The 26,878-nt window shown below is 50.3% G+C and overlaps 1 protein-coding gene across 1 annotated transcript in view; it reads left to right on the top strand.

Moving 5' to 3' along the window:
* LOC130308509 (oocyte zinc finger protein XlCOF7.1-like) overlaps window positions 1-26,878 on the top strand; it is a 60,887-nt gene that overhangs the window by 31,817 nt on the left and 2,192 nt on the right. The window contains exons 8-9 of the mRNA XM_056552253.1: window positions 16,319-16,442; window positions 16,526-17,194. Of these exons, the coding sequence (XP_056408228.1) occupies window positions 16,319-16,442; window positions 16,526-17,194 (793 nt within the window). The remainder of the gene's footprint in view (window positions 1-16,318; window positions 16,443-16,525; window positions 17,195-26,878) is intronic.

Below are 26,878 nucleotides of genomic sequence, written 5' to 3'. Positions count from 1 at the left end.
GGTGACACTGCTTGGGACATTATACAGTAATGGAGGGGTCTGGTGATGACTGGAGAGGTGACCCTGCTGGGACATTATACAGTAATGGAGGGGTCTGGTGATGACTGGAGAGGTGACACTGCTGGGACATTATACAGTAATGGAGGGGTCTGGTGATGACTGGAGAGGTGACACTGCTGGGACATTATACAGTAATGGAGGGGTCTGGTGATGACTGGAGAGGTGACACTGCTGGGGACATTATACAGTAATGGAGGGGTCTGGTGATGACTGGAGAGGTGACACTGCTGGGACATTATACAGTAATGGAGGGGTCTGGTGATGACTGGAGAGGTGACACTGCTGGGACATTATACAGTAATGGAGGGGTCTGGTGATGACTGGAGAGGTGACACCTGCTGGGACATTATACAGTAATGGAGGGGTCTGGTGATGACTGGAGAGGTGACACTGCTGGGACATTATACAGTAATGGAGGGGTCTGGTGATGACTGGAGAGGTGACACTGCTGGGACATTATACAGTAATGGAGGGGTCTGGTGATGACTGGAGAGGTGACACTGCTGGGACATTATACAGTAATGGAGGGGTCTGGTGATGACTGGAGAGGTGACACTGCTGGGACATTATACAGTAATGGAGGGGTCTGGTGATGACTGGAGAGGTGACACTGCTGGGACATTATACAGTAATGGAGGGGTCTGGTGATGACTGGAGAGGTGACACTGCTGGGACATTATACAGTAATGGAGGGGTCTGGTGATGACTGGAGAGGTGACACTGCTGGGACATTATACAGTAATGGAGGGGTCTGGTGATGACTGGAGAGGTGACACTGCTGGGACATTATACAGTAATGGAGGGGTCTGGTGATGACTGGAGAGGTGACACTGCTGGGACATTATACAGTAATGGAGGGGTCTGGTGATGACTGGAGAGGTGACACTGCTGGGACATTATACAGTAATGGAGGGGTCTGGTGATGACTGGAGAGGTGACACTGCTGGGACATTATACAGTAATGGAGGGGTCTGGTGATGACTGGAGAGGTGACACTGCTGATGCTGACATTATACAGTAATGGAGGGGTCTGGTGATGACTGGAGAGGTGACACTGCTGGGACATTATACAGTAATGGAGGGGTCTGGTGATGACTGGAGAGGTGACACTGCTGGAATGCTGGGACATTATACAGTAATGGAGGGGTCTGGTGATGACTGGAGAGGTGACACTGCTGGGAATGCTGGACATTATACAGTAATGGAGGGGTCTGGTGATGACTGGAGAGGTGACACTGCTGCTGGGACATTATACAGTAATGGAGGGGTCTGGTGATGACTGGAGAGGTGACACTGCTGGGACATTATACAGTAATGGAGGGGTCTGGTGATGACTGGAGAGGTGACACCTGCTGGGACATTATACAGTAATGGAGGGTCTGGTGATGACTGGAGAGGTGACACTGCTGGGACATTATACAGTAATGGAGGGGTCTGGTGATGACTGGAGAGGTGACACTGCTGGGACATTATACAGTAATGGAGGGGTCTGGTGATGACTGGAGAGGTGACCCTGCTGGGACATTATACAGTAATGGAGGGGTCTGGTGATGACTGGAGAGGTGACACTGCTGGATGCTGGACATTATACAGTAATGGAGGGGTCTGGTGATGACTGGAGAGGTGACACTGCTGGAATGCTGGGACATTATACAGTAATGGAGGGGTCTGGTGATGACTGGAGAGGTGACACTGCTGGGACATTATACAGTAATGGAGGGGTCTGGTGATGACTGGAGAGGTGACACTGCTGGGACATTATACAGTAATGGAGGGGTCTGGTGATGACTGGAGAGGTGACCCTGCTGGGACATTATACAGTAATGGAGGAGTCTGGTGATGACTGGAGAGGTGACACTGCTGGGACATTATACAGTAATGGAGGGGTCTGGTGATGACTGGAGAGGTGACCCTGCTGGGACATTATACAGTAATGGAGGGGTCTGGTGATGACTGGAGAGGTGACACTGCTGGGACATTATACAGTAATGGAGGGGTCTGGTGATGACTGGAGAGGTGACCCTGCTGGGACATTATACAGTAATGGAGGGGTCTGGTGATGACTGGAGAGGTGACACTGCTGGAATGCTGGGACATTATACAGTAATGGAGGGGTCTGGTGATGACTGGAGAGGTGACACTGCTGGGATGCTGGGACATTATACAGTAATGGAGGGGTCTGGTGATGACTGGAGAGGTGACCCTGCTGGGACATTATACAGTAATGGAGGGGTCTGGTGATGACTGGAGAGGTGACACTGCTGGGACATTATACAGTAATGGAGGGGTCTGGTGATGACTGGAGAGGTGACACTGCTGGGACATTATACAGTAATGGAGGGGTCTGGTGATGACTGGAGAGGTGACACTGCTGGGACATTATACAGTAATGGAGGGGTCTGGTGATGACTGGAGAGGTGACCCTGCTGGGACATTATACAGTAATGGAGGGGTCTGGTGATGACTGGAGAGGTGACACTGCTGGGACATTATACAGTAATGGAGGGGTCTGGTGATGACTGGAGAGGTGACCCTGCTGGGACATTATACAGTAATGGAGGGGTCTGGTGATGACTGGAGAGGTGACACTGCTGGGACATTATACAGTAATGGAGGGGTCTGGTGATGACTGGAGAGGTGACCCTGCTGGGACATTATACAGTAATGGAGGGGTCTGGTGATGACTGGAGAGGTGACACTGCTGGATGCTGGGACATTATACAGTAATGGAGGGGTCTGGTGATGACTGGAGAGGTGACACTGCTGGGAATGCTGGGACATTATACAGTAATGGAGGGGTCTGGTGATGACTGGAGAGGTGACCCTGCTGGGACATTATACAGTAATGGAGGGGTCTGGTGATGACTGGAGAGGTGACACTGCTGGGACATTATACAGTAATGGAGGGGTCTGGTGATGACTGGAGAGGTGACCCTGCTGGGACATTATACAGTAATGGAGGGGTCTGGTGATGACTGGAGAGGTGACACTGCTGGGACATTATACAGTAATGGAGGGGTCTGGTGATGACTGGAGAGGTGACACTGCTGGGACATTATACAGTAATGGAGGGGTCTGGTGATGACTGGAGAGGTGACCCTGCTGGGACATTATACAGTAATGGAGGGGTCTGGTGATGACTGGAGAGGTGACACTGCTGGGACATTATACAGTAATGGAGGGGTCTGGTGATGACTGGAGAGGTGACCCTGCTGGGACATTATACAGTAATGGAGGGGTCTGGTGATGACTGGAGAGGGGACACTGCTGGAATGCTGGGACATTATACAGTAATGGAGGGGTCTGGTGATGACTGGAGAGGTGACACTGCTGGGAATGCTGGACATTATACAGTAATGGAGGGGTCTGGTGATAACTGGAGAGGTGACACTGCTGGGACATTATACAGTAATGGAGGGGTCTGGTGATGACTGGAGAGGTGACACTGCTGGGACATTATACAGTAATGGAGGGGTCTGGTGATGACTGGAGAGGTGACCCTGCTGGGACATTATACAGTAATGGAGGAGTCTGGTGATGACTGGAGAGGTGACACTGCTGGGACATTATACAGTAATGGAGGGGTCTGGTGATGACTGGAGAGGTGACACTGCTGGGACATTATACAGTAATGGAGGGGTCTGGTGATGACTGGAGAGGTGACACTGCTGGGACATTATACAGTAATGGAGGGGCTGGTGATGACTGGAGAGGTGACACTGCTGGGACATTATATAGTAATGGAGGGGTCTGGTGATGACTGGAGAGGTGACACTGCTGGGACATAATACAGTAATGGAGGGGTCTGGTGATGACTGGAGAGGTGACACTGCTGGGACATTATACAGTAATGGAGGGTCTGGTGATGAGTGGAGAGGTGACACTGCTGGGACATTATACAGTAATGGAGGAGTCTGGTGATGACTGGAGAGGTGACACTGCTGGAATGCTGGGACATTATACAGTAATGGAGGGGTCTGGTGATGACTGGAGAGGTGACACTGCTGGGACATTATACAGTAATGGAGGGGTCTGGTGATGACTGGAGAGGTGACACTGCTGGGACATTATACAGTAATGGAGGGGTCTGGTGATGACTGGAGAGGTGACCCTGCTGGGACATTATACAGTAATGGAGGGGTCTGGTGATGACTGGAGAGGTGACACTGCTGGGACATTATACAGTAATGGAGGGGTCTGGTGATGACTGGAGAGGTGACCCTGCTGGGACATTATACAGTAATGGAGGGGTCTGGTGATGACTGGAGAGGTGACACTGCTGGGACATTATACAGTAATGGAGGGGTCTGGTGATGACTGGAGAGGTGACACTGCTGGGACATTATACAGTAATGGAGGGGTCTGGTGATGACTGGAGAGGTGACACTGCTGGGACATTATACAGTAATGGAGGGGTCTGGTGATGACTGGAGAGGTGACCCTGCTGGGACATTATACAGTAATGGAGGGGTCTGGTGATGACTGGAGAGGTGACACTGCTGGGACATTATACAGTAATGGAGGGGTCTGGTGATGACTGGAGAGGTGACCCTGCTGGGACATTATACAGTAATGAAGGGGTCTGGTGATGACTGGAGAGGTGACACTGCTGGGACATTATACAGTAATGGAGGGGTCTGGTGATGACTGGAGAGGTGACCCTGCTGGGACATTATACAGTAATGGAGGGGTCTGGTGATGACTGGAGAGGTGACACTGCTGGGAATGCTGGGACATTATACAGTAATGGAGGGGTCTGGTGATGACTGGAGAGGTGACACTGCTGGGAATGCTGGGACATTATACAGTAATGGAGGGGTCTGGTGATGACTGGAGAGGTGACACTGCTGGGACATTATACAGTAATGGAGGGGTCTGGTGATGACTGGAGAGGTGACACTGCTGGGACATTATACAGTAATGGAGGGGTCTGGTGATGACTGGAGAGGTGACACTGCCGGGACATTATACAGTAATGGAGGGATCTGGTGATGACTGGAGAGGTGACACTGCTGGGACATTATACAGTAATGGAGGGGTCTGGTGATGACTGGAGAGGTGACACTGCTGGGACATTATACAATAATGGAGGGGTCTGGTGATGACTGGAGAGGTGACACTGCTGGGACATTATACAGTAATGGAGGGGTCTGGTGATGACTGGAGAGGTGACACTGCTGGGACATTATACAGTAATGGAGGGGTCTGGTGATGACTGGAGAGGTGACCCCGCTGGGACATTATACAGTAATGGAGGGCTCTGGTGATGACTGGAGAGGTGACACTGCTGGGACATTATACAGTAATGGAGGGGTCTGGTGATGACTGGAGAGGTGACACTGCTGGGACATTATACAGTAATGGAGGGGTCTGGTGATGACTGGAGAGGTGACACTGCTGGGATATTATACAGTAATGGAGGGGTCTGGTGATGACTGGAGAGGTGACACTGCTGGGACATTATACAGTAATGGAGGGGTCTGGTAATGACTGGAGAGGTGACACTGCTGGGACATTATACAGTAATGGAGGGGTCTGGTGATGACTGGAGAGGTGACACTGCTGGGAATGCTGGGACATTATACAGTAATGGAGGGGTCTGGTGATGACTGGAGAGGTGACACTGCTGGGACATTATACAGTAATGGAGGGGTCTGGTGATGACTGGAGAGGTGACACTGCTGGGAATGCTGGGACATTATACAGTAATGGAGGGGTCTGGTGATGACTGGAGAGGTGACACTGCTGGGAATGCTGGGACATTATACAGTAATGGAGGGGTCTGGTGATGACTGGAGAGGTGACACTGCTGGGAATGCTGGGACATTATACAGTAATGGAGGGGTCTGGTGATGACTGGAGAGGTGACACTGCTGGGAATGCTGGGACATTATACAGTAATGGAGGGGTCTGGTGATGTCTGGAGAGGTGACACTGCTGGGACATTATACAGTAATGGAGGGTCTGGGGATGACTGGAGAGGTGACACTGCTGGGACATTATACAGTAATGGAGGGTCTGGGGATGACTGGAGAGGTGACACTGCTGGGACATTATACAGTAATGGAGGGGTCTGGTGATGACTGGAGAGGTGACACTGCTGGGACATTATACAGTAATGGAGGGGTCTGGTGATGACTGGAGAGGTGACCCTGCTGGGACATTATACAGTAATGGAGGGGTCTGGTGATGACTGGAGAGGTGACACTGCTGGGAATGCTGGGACATTATACAGTAATGGAGGGGTCTGGTGATGACTGGAGAGGTGACACTGCTGGGAATGCTGGGACATTATACAGTAATGGAGGGGTCTGGTGATAACTGGAGAGGTGACACTGCTGGGACATTATACAGTAATGGAGGGGTCTGGTGATGACTGGAGAGGTGACACTGCTGGGACATTATACAGTAATGGAGGGGTCTGGTGATGACTGGAGAGGTGACCCTGCTGGGACATTATACAGTAATGGAGGAGTCTGGTGATGACTGGAGAGGTGACACTGCTGGGACATTATACAGTAATGGAGGGGTCTGGTGATGACTGGAGAGGTGACCCTGCTGGGACATTATACAGTAATGGAGGGGTCTGGTGATGACTGGAGAGGTGACACTGCTGGGACCTTATACAGTAATGGAGGGGTCTGGTGATGACTGGAGAGGTGACCCTGCTGGGACATTATACAGTAATGGAGGGGTCTGGTGATGACTGGAGAGGTGACACTGCTGGGACATTATACAGTAATGGAGGGGTCTGGTGATGACTGGAGAGGTGACCCTGCTGGGACATTATACAGTAATGGAGGGGTCTGGTGATGACTGGAGAGGTGACACTGCTGGGACATTATACAGTAATGGAGGGGTCTGGTGATGACTGGAGAGGTGACACTGCTGGGACATTATACAGTAATGGAGGGGTCTGGTGATGACTGGAGAGGTGACACTGCTGGGACATTATACAGTAATGGAGGGGTCTGGTGATGACTGGAGAGGTGACCCTGCTGGGACATTATACAGTAATGGAGGGGTCTGGTGATGACTGGAGAGGTGACACTGCTGGGACATTATACAGTAATGGAGGGGTCTGGTGATGACTGGAGAGGTGACCCTGCTGGGACATTATACAGTAATGGAGGGGTCTGGTGATGACTGGAGAGGTGACACTGCTGGGACATTATACAGTAATGGAGGGGTCTGGTGATGACTGGAGAGGTGACCCTGCTGGGACATTATACAGTAATGGAGGGGTCTGGTGATGACTGGAGAGGTGACACTGCTGGGAATGCTGGGACATTATACAGTAATGGAGGGGTCTGGTGATGACTGGAGAGGTGACACTGCTGGGAATGCTGGGACATTATACAGTAATGGAGGGGTCTGGTGATGACTGGAGAGGTGACCCTGCTGGGACATTATACAGTAATGGAGGGGTCTGGTGATGACTGGAGAGGTGACACTGCTGGGACATTATACAGTAATGGAGGGGTCTGGTGATGACTGGAGAGGTGACCCTGCTGGGACATTATACAGTAATGGAGGGGTCTGGTGATGACTGGAGAGGTGACACTGCTGGGACATTATACAGTAATGGAGGGGTCTGGTGATGACTGGAGAGGTGACACTGCTGGGACATTATACAGTAATGGAGGGGTCTGGTGATGACTGGAGAGGTGACCCTGCTGGGACATTATACAGTAATGGAGGGGTCTGGTGATGACTGGAGAGGTGACACTGCTGGGACATTATACAGTAATGGAGGGGTCTGGTGATGACTGGAGAGGTGACCCTGCTGGGACATTATACAGTAATGGAGGGGTCTGGTGATGACTGGAGAGGTGACACTGCTGGGACATTATACAGTAATGGAGGGGTCTGGTGATGACTGGAGAGGTGACCCTGCTGGGACATTATACAGTAATGGAGGGGTCTGGTGATGACTGGAGAGGTGACACTGCTGGGAATGCTGGGACATTATACAGTAATGGAGGGGTCTGGTGATGACTGGAGAGGTGACACTGCTGGGAATGCTGGGACATTATACAGTAATGGAGGGGTCTGGTGATAACTGGAGAGGTGACACTGCTGGGACATTATACAGTAATGGAGGGGTCTGGTGATGACTGGAGAGGTGACACTGCTGGGACATTATACAGTAATGGAGGGGTCTGGTGATGACTGGAGAGGTGACCCTGCTGGGACATTATACAGTAATGGAGGAGTCTGGTGATGACTGGAGAGGTGACACTGCTGGGACATTATACAGTAATGGAGGGGTCTGGTGATGACTGGAGAGGTGACACTGCTGGGACATTATACAGTAATGGAGGGGTCTGGTGATGACTGGAGAGGTGACACTGCTGGGACATTATACAGTAATGGAGGGGGCTGGTGATGACTGGAGAGGTGACACTGCTGGGACATTATATAGTAATGGAGGGGTCTGGTGATGACTGGAGAGGTGACACTGCTGGGACATAATACAGTAATGGAGGGGTCTGGTGATGACTGGAGAGGTGACACTGCTGGGACATTATACAGTAATGGAGGGTCTGGTGATGAGTGGAGAGGTGACACTGCTGGGACATTATACAGTAATGGAGGAGTCTGGTGATGACTGGAGAGGTGACACTGCTGGGAATGCTGGGACATTATACAGTAATGGAGGGGTCTGGTGATGACTGGAGAGGTGACACTGCTGGGACATTATACAGTAATGGAGGGGTCTGGTGATGACTGGAGAGGTGACACTGCTGGGACATTATACAGTAATGGAGGGGTCTGGTGATGACTGGAGAGGTGACCCTGCTGGGACATTATACAGTAATGGAGGGGTCTGGTGATGACTGGAGAGGTGACACTGCTGGGACATTATACAGTAATGGAGGGGTCTGGTGATGACTGGAGAGGTGACCCTGCTGGGACATTATACAGTAATGGAGGGGTCTGGTGATGACTGGAGAGGTGACACTGCTGGGACATTATACAGTAATGGAGGGGTCTGGTGATGACTGGAGAGGTGACACTGCTGGGACATTATACAGTAATGGAGGGGTCTGGTGATGACTGGAGAGGTGACACTGCTGGGACATTATACAGTAATGGAGGGGTCTGGTGATGACTGGAGAGGTGACCCTGCTGGGACATTATACAGTAATGGAGGGGTCTGGTGATGACTGGAGAGGTGACACTGCTGGGACATTATACAGTAATGGAGGGGTCTGGTGATGACTGGAGAGGTGACCCTGCTGGGACATTATACAGTAATGAAGGGGTCTGGTGATGACTGGAGAGGTGACACTGCTGGGACATTATACAGTAATGGAGGGGTCTGGTGATGACTGGAGAGGTGACCCTGCTGGGACATTATACAGTAATGGAGGGGTCTGGTGATGACTGGAGAGGTGACACTGCTGGGAATGCTGGGACATTATACAGTAATGGAGGGGTCTGGTGATGACTGGAGAGGTGACACTGCTGGGAATGCTGGGACATTATACAGTAATGGAGGGGTCTGGTGATGACTGGAGAGGTGACACTGCTGGGACATTATACAGTAATGGAGGGGTCTGGTGATGACTGGAGAGGTGACACTGCTGGGACATTATACAGTAATGGAGGGGTCTGGTGATGACTGGAGAGGTGACACTGCCGGGACATTATACAGTAATGGAGGGATCTGGTGATGACTGGAGAGGTGACACTGCTGGGACATTATACAGTAATGGAGGGGTCTGGTGATGACTGGAGAGGTGACACTGCTGGGACATTATACAATAATGGAGGGGTCTGGTGATGACTGGAGAGGTGACACTGCTGGGACATTATACAGTAATGGAGGGGTCTGGTGATGACTGGAGAGGTGACACTGCTGGGACATTATACAGTAATGGAGGGGTCTGGTGATGACTGGAGAGGTGACCCCGCTGGGACATTATACAGTAATGGAGGGCTCTGGTGATGACTGGAGAGGTGACACTGCTGGGACATTATACAGTAATGGAGGGGTCTGGTGATGACTGGAGAGGTGACACTGCTGGGACATTATACAGTAATGGAGGGGTCTGGTGATGACTGGAGAGGTGACACTGCTGGGATATTATACAGTAATGGAGGGGTCTGGTGATGACTGGAGAGGTGACACTGCTGGGACATTATACAGTAATGGAGGGGTCTGGTAATGACTGGAGAGGTGACACTGCTGGGACATTATACAGTAATGGAGGGGTCTGGTGATGACTGGAGAGGTGACACTGCTGGGAATGCTGGGACATTATACAGTAATGGAGGGGTCTGGTGATGACTGGAGAGGTGACACTGCTGGGACATTATACAGTAATGGAGGGGTCTGGTGATGACTGGAGAGGTGACACTGCTGGGAATGCTGGGACATTATACAGTAATGGAGGGGTCTGGTGATGACTGGAGAGGTGACACTGCTGGGAATGCTGGGACATTATACAGTAATGGAGGGGTCTGGTGATGACTGGAGAGGTGACACTGCTGGGAATGCTGGGACATTATACAGTAATGGAGGGGTCTGGTGATGACTGGAGAGGTGACACTGCTGGGAATGCTGGGACATTATACAGTAATGGAGGGGTCTGGTGATGACTGGAGAGGTGACACTGCTGGGACATTATACAGTAATGGAGGGTCTGGGGATGACTGGAGAGGTGACACTGCTGGGACATTATACAGTAATGGAGGGTCTGGGGATGACTGGAGAGGTGACACTGCTGGGACATTATACAGTAATGGAGGGGTCTGGTGATGACTGGAGAGGTGACACTGCTGGGACATTATACAGTAATGGAGGGGTCTGGTGATGACTGGAGAGGTGACCCTGCTGGGACATTATACAGTAATGGAGGGGTCTGGTGATGACTGGAGAGGTGACACTGCTGGGAATGCTGGGACATTATACAGTAATGGAGGGGTCTGGTGATGACTGGAGAGGTGACACTGCTGGGAATGCTGGGACATTATACAGTAATGGAGGGGTCTGGTGATAACTGGAGAGGTGACACTGCTGGGACATTATACAGTAATGGAGGGGTCTGGTGATGACTGGAGAGGTGACACTGCTGGGACATTATACAGTAATGGAGGGGTCTGGTGATGACTGGAGAGGTGACCCTGCTGGGACATTATACAGTAATGGAGGAGTCTGGTGATGACTGGAGAGGTGACACTGCTGGGACATTATACAGTAATGGAGGGGTCTGGTGATGACTGGAGAGGTGACCCTGCTGGGACATTATACAGTAATGGAGGGGTCTGGTGATGACTGGAGAGGTGACACTGCTGGGACATTATACAGTAATGGAGGGGTCTGGTGATGACTGGAGAGGTGACCCTGCTGGGACATTATACAGTAATGGAGGGGTCTGGTGATGACTGGAGAGGTGACACTGCTGGGACATTATACAGTAATGGAGGGGTCTGGTGATGACTGGAGAGGTGACCCTGCTGGGACATTATACAGTAATGGAGGGGTCTGGTGATGACTGGAGAGGTGACACTGCTGGGACATTATACAGTAATGGAGGGGTCTGGTGATGACTGGAGAGGTGACACTGCTGGGACATTATACAGTAATGGAGGGGTCTGGTGATGACTGGAGAGGTGACACTGCTGGGACATTATACAGTAATGGAGGGGTCTGGTGATGACTGGAGAGGTGACCCTGCTGGGACATTATACAGTAATGGAGGGGTCTGGTGATGACTGGAGAGGTGACACTGCTGGGACATTATACAGTAATGGAGGGGTCTGGTGATGACTGGAGAGGTGACCCTGCTGGGACATTATACAGTAATGGAGGGGTCTGGTGATGACTGGAGAGGTGACACTGCTGGGACATTATACAGTAATGGAGGGGTCTGGTGATGACTGGAGAGGTGACCCTGCTGGGACATTATACAGTAATGGAGGGGTCTGGTGATGACTGGAGAGGTGACACTGCTGGGAATGCTGGGACATTATACAGTAATGGAGGGGTCTGGTGATGACTGGAGAGGTGACCCTGCTGGGACATTATACAGTAATGGAGGGGTCTGGTGATGACTGGAGAGGTGACACTGCTGGGACATTATACAGTAATGGAGGGGTCTGGTGATGACTGGAGAGGTGACCCTGCTGGGACATTATACAGTAATGGAGGGGTCTGGTGATGACTGGAGAGGTGACACTGCTGGGACATTATACAGTAATGGAGGGGTCTGGTGATGACTGGAGAGGTGACACTGCTGGGACATTATACAGTAATGGAGGGGTCTGGTGATGACTGGAGAGGTGACCCTGCTGGGACATTATACAGTAATGGAGGGGTCTGGTGATGACTGGAGAGGTGACACTGCTGGGAATGCTGGGACATTATACAGTAATGGAGGGGTCTGGTGATGACTGGAGAGGTGACACTGCTGGGAATGCTGGGACATTATACAGTAATGGAGGGGTCTGGTGATGACTGGAGAGGTGACACTGCTGGGACATTATACAGTAATGGAGGGGTCTGGTGATGACTGGAGAGGTGACCCTGCTGGGACATTATACAGTAATGGAGGGGTCTGGTGATGACTGGAGAGGTGACACTGCTGGGACATTATACAGTAATGGAGGGGTCTGGTGATGACTGGAGAGGTGACACTGCTGGGACATTATACAGTAATGGAGGGGTCTGGTGATGACTGGAGAGGTGACCCTGCTGGGACATTATACAGTAATGGAGGGGTCTGGTGATGACTGGAGAGGTGACACTGCTGGGAATGCTGGGACATTATACAGTAATGGAGGGGTCTGGTGATGACTGGAGAGGTGACACTGCTGGGAATGCTGGGACATTATACAGTAATGGAGGGGTCTGGTGATGACTGGAGAGGTGACACTGCTGGGAATGCTGGGACATTATACAGTAATGGAGGGGTCTGGTGATGACTGGAGAGGTGACACTGCTGGGACATTATACAGTAATGGAGGGGTCTGGTGATGACTGGAGAGGTGACACTGCTGGGACATTATACAGTAATGGAGGGGTCTGGTGATGACTGGAGAGGTGACACTGCTGGGACATTATACAGTAATGGAGGGATCTGGTGATGACTGGAGAGGTGACACTGCTGGGACATTATACAGTAATGGAGGGGTCTGGTGATGACTGGAGAGGTGACACTGCTGGGACATTATACAATAATGGAGGGGTCTGGTGATGACTGGAGAGGTGACACTGCTGGGACATTATACAGTAATGGAGGGGTCTGGTGATGACTGGAGAGGTGACACTGCTGGGACATTATACAGTAATGGAGGGGTCTGGTGATGACTGGAGAGGTGACCCCGCTGGGACATTATACAGTAATGGAGGGGTCTGGTGATGACTGGAGAGGTGACACTGCTGGGACATTATACAGTAATGGAGGGGTCTGGTGATGACTGGAGAGGTGACACTGCTGGGATATTATACAGTAATGGAGGGGTCTGGTGATGACTGGAGAGGTGACACTGCTGGGACATTATACAGTAATGGAGGGGTCTGGTAATGACTGGAGAGGTGACACTGCTGGGACATTATACAGTAATGGAGGGGTCTGGTGATGACTGGAGAGGTGACACTGCTGGGAATGCTGGGACATTATACAGTAATGGAGGGGTCTGGTGATGACTGGAGAGGTGACACTGCTGGGACATTATACAGTAATGGAGGGGTCTGGTGATGACTGGAGAGGTGACACTGCTGGGAATGCTGGGACATTATACAGTAATGGAGGGGTCTGGTGATGACTGGAGAGGTGACACTGCTGGGAATGCTGGGACATTATACAGTAATGGAGGGGTCTGGTGATGACTGGAGAGGTGACACTGCTGGGAATGCTGGGACATTATACAGTAATGGAGGGGTCTGGTGATGACTGGAGAGGTGACACTGCTGGGAATGCTGGGACATTATACAGTAATGGAGGGGTCTGGTGATGACTGGAGAGGTGACACTGCTGGGACATTATACAGTAATGGAGGGTCTGGGGATGACTGGAGAGGTGACACTGCTGGGACATTATACAGTAATGGAGGGTCTGGGGATGACTGGAGAGGTGACACTGCTGGGACATTATACAGTAATGGAGGGGTCTGGTGATGACTGGAGAGGTGACACTGCTGGGACATTATACAGTAATGGAGGGGTCTGGTGATGACTGGAGAGGTGACACTGCTGGGACATTATACAGTAATGGAAGGGTCTGGTGATGACTGGAGAGGTGACACTGCTGGGAATGCTGGGACATTATACAGTAATGGAGGGGTCTGGTGATGACTGGAGAGGTGACACTGCTGGGACATTATACAGTAACGGAGGGGTCTGGTGATGACTGGAGAGGTGACACTGCTGGGACATTATACAGTAATGGAAGGGTCTGGTGATGACTGGAGAGGTGACACTGCTGGGACATTATACAGTAATGGAGGGGTCTGGTGATGACTGGAGAGGTGACACTGCTGGCACATTATACAGTAATGGAGGGGTCTGGTGATGACTGGAGAGGTGACACTGCTGGGACATTATACAGTAATGGAAGGGTCTGGTGATGACTGGAGAGGTGACACTGCTGGGACATTATACAGTAATGGAGGGGTCTGGTGATGACTGGAGAGGTGACACTGCTGGCACATTATACAGTAATGGAGGGGTCTGGTGATGACTGGAGAGGTGACACTGCTGGGACATTATACAGTAATGGAGGAGTCTGGTGATGACTGGAGAGGTGACACTGCTGGGAATGCTGGGACATTATACAGTAATGGAGGGGTCTGGTGATGACTGGAGAGGTGACACTGCTGGGACATTATACAGTAATGGAGGGGTCTGGTGATGACTGGAGAGGTGACACTGCTGGGACATTATACAGTAATGGAGGGGACTGGTGATGACTGGAGAGGTGACACTGCTGGGAATGCTGGGACATTATACAGTAATGGAGGGGTCTGGAGATGACTGGAGAGGTGACACTGCTGGGACATTATACAGTAATGGAGGGGTCTGGTGATGACTGGAGAGGTGACACTGCTGGGACATTATACAGTAATGGAGGGATCTGGTGATGACTGGAGAGGTGACACTGCTGGGACATTATACAGTAATGGAGGGGTCTGGTGATGACTGGAGAGGTGACACTGCTGGGACATTATACAGTAATGGAGGGATCTGGTGATGACTGGAGAGGTGACACTGCTGGGACATTATACAGTAATGGAGGGGTCTGGTGATGACTGGAGAGGTGACACTGCTGGGACATTATACAGTAATGGAGGGGTCTGGTGATGACTAGAGAGGTGACACTGCTGGGAATGCTGGGACATTATACAGTAATGGAGGGGTCTGGTGATGACTGGAGAGGTGACACTGCTGGGACATTATACAGTAATGGAGGGGTCTGGTGATGACTGGAGAGGTGACACTGCTGGGAATGCTGGGACATTATACAGTAATGGAGGGGTCTGGTGATGACTGGAGAGGTGACACTGCTGGGACATTATACAGTAATGGAGGGATCTGGTGATGACTGGAGAGGTGACCCCGCTGGGACATTATACAGTAATGGAGGGGTCTGGTGATGACTGGAGAGGTGACACTGCTGGGAATGCTGGGACATTATACAGTAATGGAGGGGTCTGGTGATGACTGGAGAGGTGACACTGCTGGGACATTATACAGTAATGGAGGGGTCTGGTGATGACTGGAGAGGTGACCCCGCTGGGACATTAGACAGTAATGGAGGGCTCTGGTGATGACTGGAGAGGTGACACTGCTGGGACATTATACAGTAATGGAGGGGTCTGGTGATGACTGGAGAGGTGAAACTGCTGGGACATTATACAGTAATGGAGGGGTCTGGTGATGACTGAAGAGGTGACACTGCTGGGACATTATACAGTAATGGAGGGGTCTGGTGATGACTGGAGAGGTGACCCTGCTGGGACATTATACAGTAATGGAGGGGTCTGGTGATGACTGGAGAGGTGACACTGCTGGGAGATTATACAGTAATGGAGGGGTCTGGTGATGACTGGAGAGGTGACACTGCTGGGACATTATACAGTAATGGAGGGGTCTGGTGATGACTGGAGAGGTGACACTGCTGGGACATTATACAGTAATGGAGGGGTCTGGTGATGACTGGAGAGGTGACACTGCTGGGAATGCTGGGACATTATACAGTAACACTACTGGAGGGGTCGGGGTGATGACTGTATCATTATGTGTCAGGTTCCTATAAGGTGTCAGGACGTGGCGGTCTATTTCTCCATGGAGGAGTGGGAGTATGTAGAAGGACACAAGGATCAGTACAAGGATCAGGTCATGATGGAGGATCAGCAGCCCCTCACATCACCAGGTAATAGACATGACTATATACACACGTCCTCTCATTATTTGTATGTAAAGAATGAATTCAGTCTCTGTATGTGTTCCCTACAGTCAGATCCAATAAGAGAACAGCACCAGAGAGGTGTCCCCGTCCTCTTGCTGAACAGTGTAAGGAGGACATTACTACAGGCAAATATCTGATCTATATTAATGCTACAGACATAAAGGAAGAAGAACAGACGGATGTGAGCGGTAATGAGCAATATAAGGAGGACATTCCTACAGGGAAAGATCAGAACAGTATTAATGCTACAGACATAAAGGAAGAAGAAGAGACAGATGTGAGCAGTGATAAGCAGTATAAGGAGAACATTCGTACAGGGAAAGATATGATCCACATTAATGCTACAGACATCAAAGAAGAAGAGACAGATGTGGGCGGTGATGAGCAGTATAAGGAGGACATTTCCACAGAGAAAGATCTGATCAATATTAATGCTCCAGACATAAAGAAAGAAAATACAAATGTAAGCGGTGATGATCAGTATAAGGAGGACATTCCTACAGGGAAAGATCTGATCTATATTAATGCTTCAGACATAAAGGAAGAAGAAGGAGAGACAGATGTTAGCGGTAATGAGCAGTATAAGGAGGACATTTCTACAGAGAAAGATCTGATCTATATTAATGCTCCAGACATAATAGTAAAAGTAGAAGAAGAGACAGATGTGAGCGGCGATGAGCAGTATAAGGAGGACATTTCTACAGGTAACCACCGTGGTAAGTAGTGACCACTATAGAGAAGGGTCACAGATTCTATTCAGTCACTAGCTAAAATAATTGTTTGTGTATTCGTTAAGCTCTGTGTCCTGTTAGTCTTTCCTACATTAGGTAAAATGCAAACTAATGAATCTAGAGAATGGTATAGAAAACAATGAGACATATACCCAAATAACACAATACACAACATGGAGACATATACCAGATAACACAATACACAACATGGAGACATATACCAGATAACAGAATACACAACATGGAGACATATACCAGATAACAGAATATACAACATGGAGACATATACCAGATAACACAATACACAACATGGAGACATATACCAGATAACACAATACACAACATGGAGACATATACCAGATAACACAATACACAACATGGAGACATATACCAGATAACACAATACACAACATGGAGACATATACCAGATAACACAATACACAACATGGAGACATACACCAGATAACACAATACACAACATGGAGACATATACCAGATAACACAATACACAACATGGAGACATATACCAGATAACACAATACACAACATGGAGACATATACCAGATAACACAATACACAACATGGAGACATATACCAGATAACACAATACACAACATGGAGACATATATACCAGATAACACAATACACAACATGGAGACATATACCAGATAACACAATACACAACATGGAGACATATACCAGATAACACAATACACAACATGGAGACATATATACCAGATAACACAATACACAACATGGAGACATACACCAGATAACACAATACACAACATGGAGACATATACCAGATAACACAATACACAACATGGAGACATATACCTGATAACACGATACACAACATGGAGACATATACCAGATAACACAATACACAACATGGAGACATATATACCAGATAACACAATACACAACATGGAGACATATACCAGATAACACAATACACAACATGGAGACATATACCAGATAACACAATACACAACATGGAGACATATACCAGATAACACAATACACAACATGGAGACATATACCAGATAACACAATACACAACATGGAGACATATACCAGATAACACAATACACAACATGGAGACATATACCAGATAACACAATACACAACATGGAGACATATACCAGATAACACAATACACAACATGGAGACATATACCAGATAACACAATACACAACATGGAGACATAGACCAGTTAACAGAAGAGTCTTTGGAGAATGGATATAGTGACATAACTAGGGTTCTCTCCCTTCCCCGGCTCCACTAGTTGTTTCTCCGCATACAGCAACACCTCCTCAGCGGTTACTAACGAGCAGCACTGCCATCTAATTAACCAGCCTCTTCCCTGCTGAGCTTCAGTTCTGTGGGGCTCTTCTCTTGTTTGGTCTCTGATCTCCATGCATGCTCCTGTTGTTCATTATTGTGATGGCCTGTGTATGACTCTGGCCTATCTGACATCCACTCTGGTTCCTGGTCCGTACTTCTGACTACACTTCTTTCCTTTCTCCTGACTTGGGCTTTTCCTTAGTACCTATTTTAGCTCCTGATCCCTGGCTGTTTGTCTGACAAGGTCCCTGGAGTCTTCTATTGTTTGTTATTTTAGTATTTTCCGTTAGTATAATAAAGGTGATTTGTTCTGCACTATCATCTCCATTTGGTTTTGTGGTTCCTGACATTACACAAGGGCCATGAATCCGGATGATGCAGACAATCCACCAGCACCAAACATTTTCACTATAATGGATCTGCAAGATCAGAGGATTGAGCAATTGGCACTTGTAATGCAAACGCTTTAGAATCGTACGTCTCCCCTAGAGCCTCCTGTGCCTCAACCGGCAGCCACCTACCCTCCTGCTCCGGCAACTATTTCTGCTGCCATAGAAGCCATTGCCTCCTGTGGGTTTACTGGATCTGCCCCGCTTCCCCAGCATTATTGGGGCGATCCTAATGAATGTAGAGGCTCCCTGAACCAAGTGGGCATTTATCTGGAAATGGTCCCGCAGTCCTGTCCTAATGATAGAAGTAAGGTAGGATTCCTGATCTCCCTCCTTACTGATAACGCTCTATCCCGGGTGAATCCTCTTTGGAGACTGATAAACGTATTATCTACGACTACAGAGACATTTCATCTCCCTGTCCGTTCTCCCTCTGCGGCAGAGCAGCTCATGTCCATGTAACGGGACGAGAACTGTGGCCAAGAATTCAATTGAGTTTTGTATTCTAGCAGCAGAAGTGTGCTGGGATAAGGAAGCGCTGGTGGACACGTTCTCTCGTGGACTCTCCGATATTATACAAGATAAGATTGTGATCAGAGATCTCGAGGAGATATTGTCGTCCACCATCCTAATTGACACTCCCATGCCACCCTCACCTGCCATGTCTCCCTCACCTCCCATGCCCCCCTAACCTCCCATGCCTCCTGGTTCCAAAACATCTGAAGGCTCAAGACCACCCCCCTTCCCGCAGTGGAGAGGGAATGTAGTGGAAGGGGATGTTTCTTTATTGTGGCAAGTTGGGCCCTTTGCTCGGATTTTGCCAAACCTAGTCAGGAAACACTTGCACCTGAGGTCCAATGAAAATAAAAGGGCATAACACATTTACCTCACGTGCATACAAGCAAATAATAAAACTGTCTAAGGGTTCCACAGTTAGTTTTTAAAGTTCTTGTTATGCAATCACTACACCTCACTACCTCCTCGGCGGGGTCGGATTATAAGGTCTGCAGTATCCTTGACTTCCATATATCCAGGGGCTGCTTCCAGTATCCAATCCACTGGAAAGACTATGGACCTGAGGATCCTGGGTCCCAGCTACAGATGTAAATGCTTCTGCCCTTCTTCTTCTATGTTTAATTCCCCCACAAATCTGGTGCCCCCTGTAGCGGGGAGGGTGGGGGGAGTGAGGACTCTTGCCTTTCCTTTGCTCCACTGCTGGTTTATCACACAGCAAAACCTCAGCTGATATTAATGATGGCTTCTTATTTCCCTGGCTACTTGTAGTCAGCCAGCCCCTTCCCTGCTGGGTCCTGGCTATTTAACTGCAACAGTTCAGAGACCACATAAGGGCAGAGGCAGTCTGATCTCAAAGCGCGTTACTGTTGTTCCTGTTTGTCATAAACATGTTTGACTATGGCCTGGCTGACATCCACTCTGATTCTTTGGGTCAGCACGATTACAACTATACCCAATTTACATAGTTGTTTGTGTTTTTTTTTTTGTGTGTGTTTTTTGTTTTTTATTTTAATGACTTACTATTTTTTTTAACTACTATGCTTAAAATGCCCTGTTCTGACCCCTATATTTTTTTTTTCTTAGTTTATTACTGTACCTGGGTCATGTAATCATAAGTCTGACCTACATAAAATCACAGTGTTTAATGTCTCAGAAGAAGTGGTCAGTCCTGGGTCAGGGGACTTCCTATGGACTACAGGATGACATCATCACATATCAGATTCTGAAAATTAACTCCTTCCCGCAAATGGACGTATACAATATGTACACGTCCACTGTGGGGCCCCTACTGTATGACGCACGCTCAGCTGAGTGTGCATCATACCCAGTGGATCCCGGTTGCTATCAGCACTCGGGACCCGTGGCTCATGCCGGACATCGCCAATTGGGCTGATGTCCACATTTATCCTTTAGACGCCGCAATCAAACTTGATTGCTGTGTCCAAAAGCGGTAAATCCCATTCCCGGATAGTTCAGGGGGCTGATCATGGCTGCCACGGCATCCTGGTCAGCTGAGAGGCGGTCTCTTACCTTCCTCCCTGCATTCCAATTGGTGCTCCAACCTTGCAGTCAGCTATGCCAGGCTGAAGCAATGGAGCACCGATAACACTGATCAATGTTGTCCTATGGAGAAGCACTGATCTAAAGATTACATGTTATAGTGTCCTATGCCCCTTCCATAGACTTGCATTGAGGGGGCGTGGCGTGATATCACAAGTGGGGTGGTCGTGATGTCACGACCACCCGCTCCAAGCAGCGGAGTACCCCTTTAAGGGTGTATGGGGAGACCTCGGGACTCTGGCCCCCTCTATACCTGGCAGCTCTTGGCTGCTGTTACGCCGAGCGCTCCGGGTCCCCGCTCCTCCCCGGAGCGCTCGCTTCACTCTCTCCGCTGCAGCGCTCCGGTCACGTCCTCTGACCCGGGGCGCTGCGATCCCGCTGCCAGCCGGGATGCGATTCGCGATGCGGGTAGCGCCCGCTCGCGATGCGCACCCCGGCTCCCCTACCTGACTCGCTCCCCGTCTGTTCTGTCCCGGCGCGCGCGGCCCCGCTCCCTAGGGCGCGCGCGCGCCGGGTCTCTACGATTTAAAGGGCCACTGCGCCGCTGATTGGCGCAGTGGTTCCAATTAGGGTAATCACCTGTGCACTTCCCTATATTACCTCACTTCCCTTGCACTCCCTTGCCGGATCTTGTTGCCTTAGTGCCAGTGAAAGCGTTCCTTGTGTGTTCCTTGCCTGTGTTTCCAGACCTTCTGCCGTTGCCCCTGACTACGATCCTTGCTGCCTGCCCCGACCTTCTGCTACGTCCGACCTTGCTTCTGCCTACTCCCTTGTACCGCGCCTATCTTCAGCAGCCAGAGAGGTGAGCCGTTGCTAGTGGATACGACCTGGTCACTACCGCCGCAGCAAGACCATCCCGCTTTGCGGCGGGCTCTGGTGAAAACCAGTAGTGGCTTAGAACCGGTCCACTAGCACGGTCCACGCCAATCCCTCTCTGGCACAGAGGATCCACTACCTGCCAGCCGGCATCGTGACAGTAGATCCGGCCATGGATCCCGCTGAAGTTCCTCTGCCAGTTGTCGCTGACCACACCACGGTGGTCGCCCAGCAGTCACAACAGATAGCGCAACAAGGCCAACAGCTGTCTCAACTGACCGTTATGCTACAACAGTTACTACCACAGCTTCAGCAGTCATCTCCGCCGCCAGCTCCTGCACCTCCTCCGCAGCGAGTGGCCGCTCCTGGGCTACGCCTATCCTTGCCGGATAAATTTGATGGGGACTCTAAGTTTTGCCGTGGCTTTCTTTCCCAATGTTCCCTGCATCTGGAGATGATGTCGGACCTGTTTCCCACTGAAAGGTCTAAGGTGGCTTTCGTAGTCAGCCTTCTGTCCGGAAAAGCCCTGTCATGGGCCACACCGCTCTGGGACCGCAATGACCCCGTCACTGCCTCTGTACACTCCTTCTTCTCGGAAATCCGAAGTGTCTTTGAGGAACCTGCCCGAGCCTCTTCTGCTGAGACTGCCCTGTTGAACCTGGTCCAGGGTAATTCTTCCGTTGGCGAGTATGCCGTACAGTTCCGTACACTTGCTTCAGAATTGTCCTGGAATAATGAGGCCCTCTGCGCGACCTTCAAAAAAGGCCTATCCAGCAACATTAAAGATGTTCTGGCCGCACGAGAAATTCCTGCTAATCTACATGAACTTATTCACCTAGCCACTCGCATTGACATGCGTTTTTCTGAAAGGCGTCAGGAACTCCGCCAAGATATGGACTCTGTTCGCACGAGGCGTTTCTCCTCCTCGGCTCCTCTCTCCTCTGGTCCCCTGCAATCTGTTCTTGTGCCTTCCGCCGTGGAGGCTATGCAGGTCGACCGGTCTCGCCTGACACCTCAAGAGAGGACACGACGCCGTATGGAGAACCTCTGCCTGTACTGTGCTAGTACCGAACACTTCCTGAGGGATTGTCCTATCCGTCCTCCCCGCCTGGAAAGACGTACGCTGACTCCGCACAAAGGTGAGACAGTCCTTGATGTCTACTCTGCTTCTCCACGTCTTACAGTGCCTGTGCGGATGTCTGCCTCTGCCTTCTCCTTCCCTGCTGTGGCCTTCTTGGACTCTGGATCTGCAGGAAATTTTATTTTGGCCTCTCTCGTCAACAGGTTCAACATCCCGGTGACCAGTCTCGCCAGACCCCTCTACATCAATTGTGTAAATAATGAAAGATTGGACTGTACCATACGTTTCCGCACGGAGCCCCTTCTTATGAGCATCGGATCTCATCATGAGAGGATTGAACTTTTGGTCCTCCCCAATTGCACCTCAGAAATTCTCCTTGGACTTCCCTGGCTTCAACTTCATTCCCCAACCCTGGATTGGTCCACTGGGGAGATCAAGAGTTGGGGGTCCTCTTGTTCCAAGAACTGTCTAAAACCGGTTCCCAGTAACCCTTGCCGTAACTCTGTGGTTCCTCCAGTAACCGGTCTCCCTAAGGCCTATATGGACTTCGCGGATGTTTTCTGCAAAAAACAAGCTGAGACTCTACCTCCTCACAGGCCTTATGATTGCCCTATCGACCTCCTCCCGGGCACTACTCCACCCCGGGGCAGAATTTATCCTCTCTCTGCCCCAGAGACTCTTGCCATGTCCGAATATGTCCAGGAGAATCTAAAAAAGGGCTTTATCCGTAAATCCTCCTCTCCTGCCGGAGCCGGATTTTTCTTTGTGTCCAAAAAAGATGGCTCCCTACGTCCTTGCATTGACTACCGCGGTCTTAATAAAATCACGGTTAAGAACCGCTACCCCTTACCCCTCATCTCTGAACTCTTTGATCGCCTCCAAGGTGCCCACATCTTCACTAAATTGGACTTAAGAGGCGCCTATAACCTCATCCGCATCAGAGAGGGGGACGAGTGGAAAACGGCATTTAACACCAGAGATGGACACTTTGAGTATCTGGTCATGCCCTTTGGACTGTGCAATGCCCCTGCCGTCTTCCAAGACTTTGTCAATGAAATTTTTCGTGATCTGTTATACTCCTGTGTTGTTGTATATCTGGACGATATCCTAATTTTTTCTGCCAATCTAGAAGAACACCGCCAGCATGTCCGTATGGTTCTTCAGAGACTTCGTGACAACCAACTCTATGCCAAAATTGAGAAATGTCTGTTTGAATGCCAATCTCTTCCTTTTCTAGGATATTTGGTCTCTGGCCAGGGACTACAGATGGATCCAGACAAACTCTCTGCCGTTTTAGATTGGCCACGCCCCTCCGGACTCCGTGCTATCCAACGCTTTTTGGGGTTCGCCAATTATTACAGGCAATTTATTCCACATTTTTCTACCATTGTGGCTCCTATCGTGGCTTTAACCAAAAAAAATGCTGATCCCAAGTCCTGGCCTCCTCAAGCAGAAGACGCCTTTAAACGACTCAAGTCTGCCTTTTCTTCGGCTCCCGTGCTCTCCAGACCTGACCCTTCCAAACCCTTCCTATTGGAGGTTGATGCCTCCTCAGTGGGAGCTGGAGCTGTTCTTCTACAAAAAAATTCTTCCGGGCATGCTGTCACTTGTGGTTTTTTCTCTAGGACCTTCTCTCCAGCGGAGAGGAACTACTCCATCGGGGATCGAGAGCTTCTAGCCATTAAATTAGCACTTGAGGAATGGAGGCATCTGCTGGAGGGATCAAGATTTCCTGTTATTATCTACACCGACCACAAGAACCTCTCCTACCTCCAGTCTGCCCAACGGCTGAATCCTCGCCAGGCCCGGTGGTCTCTGTTCTTTGCCCGATTTAATTTTGAGATTCACTTTCGTCCTGCCGATAAGAACATTAGGGCCGATGCTCTCTCTCGTTCCTCGGATGCCTCAGAAGTTGATCTCCCTCCGCAACACATCATTCCACCTGACTGCCTGATCTCCACTTCTCCTGCCTCCATCAGGCAGACTCCTCCAGGAAAGACCTTTGTTTCTCCACGCCAACGCCTCGGAATCCTCAAATGGGGTCACTCCTCCCATCTCGCAGGTCATGCGGGCATCAAGAAATCTGTGCAACTCATCTCCCGCTTCTATTGGTGGCCGACTCTGGAGACGGATGTTGGGGACTTTGTGCGAGCCTGCACTATCTGTGCCCGGGATAAGACTCCTCGCCAGAAGCCCGCTGGTTTTCTTCATCCTCTGCCTGTCCCCGAACAGCCTTGGTCTCTGATTGGTATGGATTTTATTACTGATTTACCCCCTTCCCGTGGCAACACTGTTATTTGGGTGGTCGTTGATCGATTCTCCAAAATGGCACATTTCATCCCTCTTCCTGGTCTTCCTTCTGCGCCTCAGTTGGCTAAACAATTTTTTGTACACATTTTTCGTCTTCACGGGTTGCCTACGCAGATTGTCTCGGATAGAGGTGTCCAATTCGTGTCTAAATTCTGGAGGGCTCTCTGTAAACAACTCAAGATTAAATTAAATTTTTCCTCCGCATATCATCCCCAGTCCAATGGACAAGTAGAAAGAATTAACCAGATCTTGGGTGATTATTTGCGACATTTTGTTTCCTCCCGCCAGGATGACTGGGCAGATCTCCTTCCATGGGCCGAATTCTCGTATAACTTCAGGGTCTCTGAATCTTCCTCCAAATCCCCATTTTTCGTGGTGTACGGCCGTCACCCTCTTCCCCCCCTCCCTACCCCCTTGCCCTCTGGTCTGCCCGCTGTGGATGAAATTTCTCGTGACCTTTCCATTATATGGAGAGAGACCCAAAATTCTCTCTTACAGGCTTCTTCACGCATGAAGAGGTTCGCGGATAAGAAAAGAAGAGCTCCCCCCGTTTTTTCCCCTGGAGACAAGGTATGGCTCTCCGCTAAATATGTCCGCTTCCGTGTCCCTAGCTACAAGTTGGGACCACGCTATCTTGGTCCTTTCAAAATTTTGTGTCAAATTAATCCTGTCTCTTATAAACTTCTTCTTCCTCCTTCTCTTCGTATCCCTAATGCCTTTCACGTCTCTCTTCTCAAACCACTCATCCTCAACCGTTTTTCTCCCAAATCTGTTCCTCCCACTCCTGTTTCCGGCTCCTCGGACGTCTTCTCGGTCAAGGAAATTTTGGCTGCCAAAAAGGTCAGAGGGAAAAATTTTTTTTTAGTAGACTGGGAGGGTTGTGGTCCTGAAGAGAGATCCTGGGAACCTGAGGACAACATCCTTGACAAAAGTCTGCTCCTCAGGTTCTCAGGCTCCAAGAAGAGGGGGAGACCCAAGGGGGGGGGTACTGTTACGCCGAGCGCTCCGGGTCCCCGCTCCTCCCCGGAGCGCTCGCTTCACTCTCTCCGCTGCAGCGCTCCGGTCACGTCCTCTGACCCGGGGCGCTGCGATCCCGCTGCCAGCCGGGATGCGATTCGCGATGCGGGTAGCGCCCGCTCGCGATGCGCACCCCGGCTCCCCTACCTGACTCGCTCCCCGTCTGTTCTGTCCCGGCGCGCGCGGCCCCGCTCCCTAGGGCGCGCGCGCGCCGGGTCTCTACGATTTAAAGGGCCACTGCGCCGCTGATTGGCGCAGTGGTTCCAATTAGGGTAATCACCTGTGCACTTCCCTATATTACCTCACTTCCCTTGCACTCCCTTGCCGGATCTTGTTGCCTTAGTGCCAGTGAAAGCGTTCCTTGTGTGTTCCTTGCCTGTGTTTCCAGACCTTCTGCCGTTGCCCCTGACTACGATCCTTGCTGCCTGCCCCGACCTTCTGCTACGTCCGACCTTGCTTCTGCCTACTCCCTTGTACCGCGCCTATCTTCAGCAGCCAGAGAGGTGAGCCGTTGCTAGTGGATACGACCTGGTCACTACCGCCGCAGCAAGACCATCCCGCTTTGCGGCGGGCTCTGGTGAAAACCAGTAGTGGCTTAGAACCGGTCCACTAGCACGGTCCACGCCAATCCCT

The sequence above is a fragment of the Hyla sarda genome, chromosome 1, assembly GCF_029499605.1.
Source record: "Hyla sarda isolate aHylSar1 chromosome 1, aHylSar1.hap1, whole genome shotgun sequence".
Taxonomy (NCBI): Eukaryota; Metazoa; Chordata; class Amphibia; order Anura; family Hylidae; genus Hyla; species Hyla sarda.
Note: the sequence above shows the minus strand (reverse complement) of the source record. Positions and strands in the feature narration are given on the sequence as shown.